This window comes from Littorina saxatilis, linkage group LG7, assembly GCF_037325665.1.
Source record: "Littorina saxatilis isolate snail1 linkage group LG7, US_GU_Lsax_2.0, whole genome shotgun sequence".
NCBI lineage: Eukaryota > Metazoa > Mollusca > Gastropoda > Littorinimorpha > Littorinidae > Littorina > Littorina saxatilis.
In genome coordinates this window covers 13,944,880-13,954,879 of record NC_090251.1, presented here as the reverse complement: position 1 = coordinate 13,954,879, position 10,000 = coordinate 13,944,880, and the positions used below count along the sequence as shown (strand labels likewise).

Here is a 10,000-nt window from a genome sequence, read left to right as displayed (position 1 = left end):
AGACAGACAGACAGACATACAGACAGACAGACGGACGGACAGACAGACAGACAGGCAGACACATACCCACTCACACTAAAACATACGCACACAAACAAAAAAATCACACAAATCCACATTCACACACGTACACACGTAAACACACACATACATATACAAACACACACGTACACACGTAAACACACACACATATACACACACACACACACACACACACACACACACACACACTCACACACGTAAACACACACATACACATACAAACACACGTTACCACTTAAATACACAGACACACGTACCCCCCCCCCCCCCCCCTTCACACACACACACACACAGACCCACGCACTTTCCCAGGCCGGATGACACGGTGCTGAGAGAACTCTCTCTGGTCACGACGGTACTTTCACGTGACACAGGGCCCGGCGGAACGTATTCCAGGGACGTGGTGGACGTGGCCTGCTCAATCTGCAATAACGAAATGCAAATCTTTGGTCCCAAGCGGGTTCCAGATAGCCAAATGAAGTGCTTTTCACTTCATTGCATTGAACTTTTTTATTTTTTTATATTTTTGTTTAATATATAAGCCAATGTCAAAAGGTGATGTGGGTACGCTTGGTATTTTATAAGTTCTGTAACTAGTTACTGAATGTACACTCAGATGGAACTTTTGGTTTTTCTGAGAGATTAGGCAAAAAAAAAAAAGGTCTGTTTACGGTAACATAGGCCAAAAAAATAGAGTCGGTAGGTCGGGATTTTTTTTTTTTTTTTTTTTTTTTTCCAAAAAACCATATTTTTACGTTACTTTGCCAAAAAAACAAGAATTTTTTTTTTTTTCCCCCCAAATGCCAAAAAAAAGTCTAGGGTCGCGCGAAAAAACTAGGGTCGGTCGGGTTACCGTAAACAGACCTATTTTTTTTTTTGGCCTTAATGAATAAAGATGATCGCAGAGAAAAACCAAAGACCACTCACAACCCTGCATCGGCAACAACAACAAGAGGCGAAGCCATCAAGGCTCACGTAAGAAATCGACAAACAGTAACACAAACTCAATCACTCCGTCACACATACACACACACACACACACACACACACACACACACACACACACACACACAGAAAGAGCATAGGTGAAACTGTGCAAGAAAGCGAGACACTAGATCTAGATCTGTCTGTCTGCATGTAGCCTACTTACAGGGACACGACTGCCAACTAGTCTCGGCGCGCTCAAAATAATAATGACCGAGACTTTCAGTACTTCCTTCGCGTGACGTCTAACCCTCTTACGTCATAATGTGACGTCAATGTAATGTGACGTCTGCAAATGTTTCTACCACAGACATACACACGCACGCACGCACATACGCACGCACGCACGCACGCACAGACAGACAAAGTTACGATCGCACAGGCTACACTTACGTGAGCCAAAAACCACCAAATACGACTGCCTAAAGGCCTTCCTTATTTAAGCCCGAAGTGGACTTCACGAAGTTTTTTGTTTGTTTTTACCGAAAATTCAGTGCTAAAGTTTCGTGCAGCGAGCTTCGTAAAGTAGACTTCGCAAAGTCGACTTCGTCCAATTAATATCAGGCTTAAATAGCAGGAAGGGGGGGGGGGGGGGGCGGGGGGCGGGGTGAGGGGCGGCCGTACTTATAAAATGCCACTCGTGCAACAACGAGTGCACTGGCATAGCTCTTTTAGAACTGTAAATGTAACAAGACCTACGTGCGTGCTGTATAGATCTGCTTTTATGCTCTCTCTGTACAAATCTGAATCATCTTTTTTAACCTTTGGTTTTAAAAAAGTGGCTCTGAAATGTTATCCCTTTTTATAAAGAATTTCTTTGGAAAATAAACTCATTCTTTTACAATCCCATACCCCCAAACCAACACAAATTATATTGTGTCGCAAAAAAACTGAAACTTGTTAACAAACTGTTCTCATCATCACTCTTACCCACCCCGTCATCCCCCCCCCCCCCCCCCCCCCCCCCTCGTCCTCACTTTCACCAGCCTTTTAGCGTATCATCAACTCATGTCCCAAAAAGGAAAATTGCCTGTGAGGACGTAAAGGACCCCCTAGTCAGGTAACGACTGCACGTTGAAGATTCACGCCCACAAACGCAGAAGCAGAAGACGAAGATGACACAAAACCACAAAAGCAAGGACAGAGAAATCAAAGCAGCTGACCAGCTGTGACTCGGTGAGGGCGGCACAGATGGAGGCCAGTCTGATGAGGTCCTCCTGATCAAGGTGACCCTGGTTCAGCTCACTCAGCAGCCTCGCCAGCAGCTCCTCCATCCGCTTCCTCTCCTCCGCACTCAGACCCTCACACATCCTACGGACAGTGATGGTCATCGTGCGGACTTACATGATTGTATCGACGTCGTCATGACAAGTAAAATACAAGGTTATAGACCGACAAGCAGTGAGGTAGACAGGCAGTCACAGAACTCTAGACTAAGAATCAGACGTACATACAGACAGACCGAAAGACAGACAGATACACAGACACACAGACACACACACACACACACACACACATACACACACACACACTCACACACGCGCGCGCGCGCACACACACACACACACACGTTATCCCCCCCCCCCAACACACCTACACCACATATACACTACCCCCACCCCCGACCACACACATACGTAACACCCCCCCCCCCCATCCCCCCGCTGCAACGTAACTTATTTTAGATAGCTATTCAGCAGAAGGCCAAAACAAATGATCTTTTATTATGAAATGATGTTAAATCATGTATTGTCCATCGTATTTTAGAGAAGGTCTCTAATTGAGAATGATTTACATCAAAATCGCCTCGAGTTACGTAAAATATCCAGGGCGACGACGGTATCTATCCTTGATTTACCCTCTTGACTACCGGGAGAATAATTTTTTTTTAAATCAATAAAAAAAAAAAAAAATTTAAATCATGATAAAAAGCATGACAATAGACGAGTTCCAAAAATAACTATCAAGGAAAAGATCAATACCCTGAGAAGGGGCACAACCGCTGGATATTCCCTATAGAATGTGCAAAAACGTGATTGCCTCCCCTGGCGTTTTGGCCAAATATTCGAAAATAACTGTGTCGGGTTTGTATGGGTTGTGAAAGAGTGAATACCTTTGCTTTTACTGGAAAAAAAAATTCACGAGCCAATCACAAGCAAGGGGTGTGTCGCAAACACGTGGACAAAGAGCACGTGTGGATTCATTTGTCCCCCGAAAAGCACTCTTTCACAACTTGTGACCCACAAACCCGTCAGAATTAATCCCGCACAGCGTCGCTATAACTGCAGCCAAGGAAGTAGCCAGGCTGTCATTGCTTGATACGTTCAAATAAAAACTAACTCTCATCCCATGTACAATCAGATGATGATGTACAGGGCATTTCACACGGGACAATATTGAGGCATCTTTGGCTAAGTATTGTGCCGAATTGAGAGTTTCTAACGTCAAATCGACGAACACACGTACACATGATCATTACACACTTTAGTCTAATGATATTTGGAACAAACGCTCTGCCATACTTACGATGCACGAGCCAACTCGTCTACGTCAAATAAACCATCTGGTGGAGTTTCTGAAAACAATGTATAATTGTTACAGTTATGATCATTTTTTGTAACTCCATTTTGAGAGGTAAAAAAGACCATCTTATTCAGAATTTATTCCCCCCTCTGCTTCTTTATTTCTGTAAACTTGTAGAGCTAGTTATTTTTCGATAAACACCCAGCAACCAAACAAATAACGAGCCAGCAACAGCCTGAATCCTCGATAGCGCAATGGGTTGAGAAGCTGTTCTGTGTCGGTACTACTTTTGCGACTGAAAAGTTCCGAACGCTCTAATGTACGAAGTATACATCTCTGGAGCAAACAATACAAACATACCGCATTTAAATTAACAACTACAGGCTTGAACACATGCATAGATCTACATGTAAAATCCATGAGTTCGGTTGTTTTCTGAATCTAGATCTGCCGTGCACAAACGTTCAACACAAGCAAATTCCCAAGGCAAGTAACTCTCATACTTTGTCTAGCGACAAGAGTAGTTCCGGCCCCTTTCAAATTTCTTTTCATTCAGTTTCTTCGACAACAGATTGCAATCCGACGGTCAGTTTTCAACAATATTTCATTTTATAAACAGATCACACGCAACCAAATGCACACATCTCATCAATTTAAAGAACATAAAGCGGTTTCATACACTATTTTCACCAGAAAACTGAACTTCATGCAGTTTTTAACGTTGGAACACGGGTGCAAAGGTTCGTCTGCTAGTCCCATTTGACGAGAGAACATTATCCTAAGCGATACCAAAACATGAACAGAACACACAATATCTGCCTTTACCGCCACAGCAGAATAACAACATATTTGTGTACTTGATTTTTAGTCCAAAACAGGGAAACTGACAAGAAGTTTTAACAGAATGGAAAGATTTGCACGGAACTATACAACCGCGCATTAATCGATCGCCTGCGCAGGTTGACTGGTTGAGTGAATAGGATTTGATCAAACTTTCGCACAAAAACTCCTCTGTTCTTTGAATAACTGAAGAAAGGAGGAATAAAGAGGTTACACACCTCGTCTCAGTGATTATTAAAAATAATGGTCTCAGTTCGCAGTCACAAAAGCTCGCTGAAGCTCGCATTTTTCATGATCCGCGAACTTCGACCGTTATTTTTAATAATCACTGAGACTCGGCATGTGAGAGATATCATACAAATGTTTACAATTCGCAATAAATGACGACTTACGACACATGCGAAAATATACAGCAAAAAGCAACATACGTGAAAACGTACTGAGAAAAAATAAAAATACAACTGTGTAGCCTTCCACTGTATGTAAGCAGAGAGATGGAAAAATCATAAGACAACAATGAGAAACAATGTGCGACATGAACAGAGGATCTGGTAGGTAGGACTGTTATCGGGAACACCACGCGACTAGAACACACTAGTATCGGGAACACCACGGGACTAGACCACACTATACTAGTAACGGGAACACCACGAGACTAGAACACACTAGTATCGGGAACACCACGAGACCAGACCACACTAGTATCGATATCGGGAACACAACGGGACTAGACCACACTAGTATCTGGAACACCACGAGACTAGAACACACTAGTATCGGGAACACCACGAGACTAGAACACACTAGTATCGGGAACACCACGAGACTAGAACACACTAGTATCATATCGGGAACACCACGAGACTAGAACACACTAGTATCGGGGACATCATGGGACCAGAGGCCTAGAACACACTGCCACTAGTATAGGGAACACCTCGAGACCAAGGCCGAGGTGCACTAGAAAGTTACCAACCAGGTAGGAGCCAGCCACGGTGTTTGATTGGTTGATATTACCCAATATTGACGGACTGTGTGATGGGGGTCTCGATTTTGATATCACTGTCTCAACAGACCATAGCAGAAGATATCATCACACAGTCAGTCAATGTTAGATATATTGCTAATTCTCTGGACATTTTTTATTTACTGTAAAGAAATTACAAAAGTATTTGTCTCAGTTTTGGATGTTCCATATCCCTCCCTCTGATTATTATTTCTTTTTGTTCACTCTTTTCTTGTACATTTCAGTATTTCAAAATATCTTTTCTTTCAAAAAGTCTTTAGTCACTTGCTCAACTAAATTCTGGGATAATTACAATTTCCCTATATATTTGTTTGTTTTTAAATTTAGGTGTTTTTGTTTTTGAAGTGGGGAAGCAATAAAGAGGTCGCCGATATCAAAACTGATATCGACGGAAATGTCGTCGATATCACTTTTGCACTGAGCTCAGTTTTGCCCAATTGACCAATGGAAATCCACGTAACATATGAAATAGCAATATAGAGATTTGTGATGAATTCAACGAATCAGACCCCGCGGTTGGGTCTCCAGCGTTAGTTTGGGTGGCAACTACTTTCGGTTCGTGCACCTTAGCTCCAGGATACTGCATGGAGGAACTGACATAGGATGCACCTGGAAATAATGTTTTACATGACACTTACCACACTCTTCTTCATCGTCTGACATATTTTGCACTATCAGTTCACGTGGCTTGTAGATACACACCTCTGCAACCAAAGTCCGCGCCCACACACACACACACACGCACACACACAAACACACACACACACACACACACACACACACACAAACACACACGGCCGCGCGCATTCACGCACGCACACACACACACACACACACACACACACACACACACACAAACACACACGGCCGCGCGCATTCACGCACGCACACACACACAGACACACACACAAACACACACGGCCGCGCGCATTCACGCACGCACGCACACACACACACACACACACACACACACACACACACACACACACACACACACACACACACACACACACACACACACACAGCAATATAAAGTAACATATCATTGTATGAATCAAAAAGCAGTACATTACACATAACCACATACACAACGTCATGGGCGGTCATTTATGATAACTTTACCTGTTTAAAACGTTGTGGGTTGTTGTTCTTACTTGGACGCGGCGATTTTTCATGCATTAATCGTAATTCTTTTGTCAAACAAAACATCACACATCACCTTGCAACTTTGTCCAAATATAAGACACACAGAAAGATAAGATACAACACACAAGCATAACTAGATACAGATAAACAGCATGCAGAAAGGACAGAACGGAAGAAAGAAAATAAGAGGCGAAATCTAAAGGAAAAATGTAATCGTAGGTGACACAAACGCGCATAGTAACATTCGTAATATTATATTTTTCAATAAAATGTAATCAAATTTGCATGCATAAAAAAACACACACATCTACATCACAATATCTATTTCCCAGAAATGATAACGGAAGTTGAACAAGAAAAGGCGAAAAGAATGGTAACTTTATAACTGTAACAGTCTATGAAGGGCGAAGTAATTAATAGACAGACAACGGAATTGCCAAGGTTAAAATTATAGACAGACAACAGAATGGTGAAGAAAACAATTATAGACAGACAACGGAATGGCTGAGATTAAAATTATAGACAGACAACAGAATGGTGAAGAAAACAATTATAGACAGACAACGGAATGGCCGAGATAACGATTATAGACAGACAATAGAATGGTGAAGAAAATAATTATAGACAGACAACGGAATGGCCAAGAGTACAATAAAAGACAGACAACAGAATGATGAAGAAAACAATTATAGACAGACAACAGAATGGCAAAGAGTACAATTATAGACAGATAACAGAATGGCGAAGAAAATAAATATAGACAGACAATGGAATGGCCAAGATTAAAATTTTAGGCAGACAACAGAATGGCCAAGATAAAAAATATAGACAGACAACGGAATGGCCAAGATTACAATTATAGACAGGCAACGGAATGGCCCAGATAGCAATTATAGACAGACAACATAATTGTGAAGAAAACAATTATAGACAGACAACAGAATGGCCAATATAACAATTATAGACAGACAACAGAATTGTGAAGAAAACAATTATAGACAGACAACAGAATGGCCAAAAAAACAAGTATAGACAGACAAAGGAACGGCTCAGGTAACAATTATAGACAGACAACGGAATGGCTTAGATAACAATTATAGACAGACAACGGAATGGCCAAGATAAAAAGTAGAGACAGACCACGGAATGGGCAAGAAAACAATCATGAATTACCATCACCCGTGTAATTGTCATGATCCGTCATTGGTCGGGTCTTTGTCGGGTACCTCAGGGTAGGCGGTTTCTTTTGACCAAGAGAAAAACAACATTTTTTATTATAACGGTGACAGTTTAGAGCGAGAACGTTTAGACCAAAGGCAGCATAACTTTGCTAAGTCCTTAGTCTGTTAACTGTGAACTCTTCCCGTTTCAAAACCTTGATCTTCATTCCAGACCCCAGCAAAAGGGTTCATGAGCTCCTGAAAGCTGTCTTTGGTTTAATATCTGTATCAATATTTGCGATTTCTCTAGTCTTAAAGACATTTACATTCAAGTTTTGACTAAATGTTTTAATATAGAGGGGGAATCGAGATGGGGGTCGTGGTGTATGTATGTACGTATGTATGTACTAGATAAATACCCGCTTCGCCGGGAAGAAGTCGAGCCGAATACCCGGCTGCGCCGGGGACCCGGCTTTGCCGGCGCACCGCACGAAGGAAGGGAGATAAACGCGCAAAACACTGGAGAAGAGTAAAAATAGTATAACGGGAATATGGATTGAGCGTTGTCGAAAGTGACCTTCTAAAAAAAGAAACGGGAATATGGATTGACGCCACACGAAGGAAGGGAGATAAACGCTGAAAACACTGGAGAAGATAAGGAAGAGTTACTGGGAATGGATCCAGAGAAAAACCAAAATCGGTTCAGCGCTGCGCGCTGAGAGCACGTGTTGAAATATCTCATCGAGCAGGTTGTGTCCGGGGTGTAGCTGAATATGGCCACCAAATTTGAAACAGATCCATCGAGAACCTTGGGCGTGCATCGCGGACACACACACACACACACACACACACTGTGTGTGTGTGTGTGTGTGTGTGTGTGTGTGTGTGTGTGTGTGTGTGTGTGCGTGCGTGTGTGTGTGTCTGTGTGTGCCCAAATTATATGACGGCCGGCTCTTTAACAACCCCAAAGACATGGCAGTTGTGTTCAGGGATTTTGGTTCTGAAATCTCTGAGTTTACTGAAATAGAAGATATTCTAGGCTACGCTATAATATATTTACTAAAATTACTAAAAGTAAGCAAAGCTCTGGTGTACGCCCACTTTTTAGTGTTCAAGAGAAACCACAAACATTCTTCAGCTAGGGCTTTGAAATTTACGGAAAATGTCAAAATGTACAACCCAATTAACAAAATGGATGTGCGGTTGTCTAGATGAATGTTAATTGTGTGCATGACATAAGTTTGCTCACCGGCGGCGGTTCTGGTTTCCTTTTCAGTCCTGGCATACGGCTCTGCAATAACACAACAAGTATAACACAGAGACAGACAGAGAAATAGAGATAGAAAGAGAGAGAGAGAGAGAGAGAGAGAGAGAGAGAGAGTGAGAGAGAGTGAGAGAGAGAAGTCTGAAGTCTGAATGTGTTAATGAGTAGGCCTTGGGCCCTTTTCATGGAGATGAGCACATCTCAAGCACCAGCATACAAATGCACATGTCTAGTGAACAAAAAAAAGAACATCCTAGAGAGAGAGAGAGAGACAGACAGACAGACAGAGAGAGAGAGAGATAGATAGAGAGAGAGAGAGAGAGAGAGAGAGAGAGAAAGAGACACAGACAGAGAGAGAGAAAGAGAAAGAGAGAGAGAGAGACACACACACACACACACACACACACACACACACACACATACAAAGACAGACACAGAGACAGACAGAGAGACAGACAGCCAACCAGACAGACAGCCAGCCAGCCAGACAGACAGAGAGATAGACCGACTGACAGACAGACAAATGGAAATACAGACAGTCAGACAGACAGACAGAGACAACTTGAAAAGACAGAGATATAGAGAGACAGACAGAGACAGAAAGAGACATATAGACGGACCGACAGACAAAGAGACAGACAGAAACATAGTTTTTGTATCTCCAAATCTGTTTACACGGGCAGCCAGCCATACTATCACCCCCTCCACCCCCAACACACATTCACTCACTCTCACACAAGCAAAAAGACAGACAGGCAAACCAACAGGCAGACACACAAACAGACGTACAGGCCGAAAGGAAACAGACAGACATATTGGCACACAGGTGGACAAACAGATCGATGGACTGACATACAGACGGACAGACAGACAGAAAGACTTAAGGATAAGATAAGGATACGATTTCATAATTATAGTCCTGTGAGGTTACCCTCATGGAAATTCGGGCAGTTTTCTCAAATACAGTATACGGCGTTACCCATGCATTTCTCTTTTTCCTGCATGCGTGTATTC

At 42.5% G+C, this 10,000-nt stretch overlaps 1 protein-coding gene across 1 annotated transcript in view; it reads right to left on the bottom strand.

The window, feature by feature from the left end:
• Nucleotides 1–10,000, bottom strand: part of LOC138970126 (uncharacterized) — a gene marked incomplete in the record, with an annotated part of 63,209 nt that overhangs the window by 44,752 nt on the left and 8,457 nt on the right. Inside the window, 6 exon segments of the mRNA XM_070342607.1 lie at nucleotides 347–465; nucleotides 2,190–2,337; nucleotides 3,553–3,601; nucleotides 6,055–6,120; nucleotides 7,736–7,805; nucleotides 8,972–9,013. Coding sequence (XP_070198708.1) covers nucleotides 347–465; nucleotides 2,190–2,337; nucleotides 3,553–3,601; nucleotides 6,055–6,120; nucleotides 7,736–7,805; nucleotides 8,972–9,013 — 494 coding nt within the window.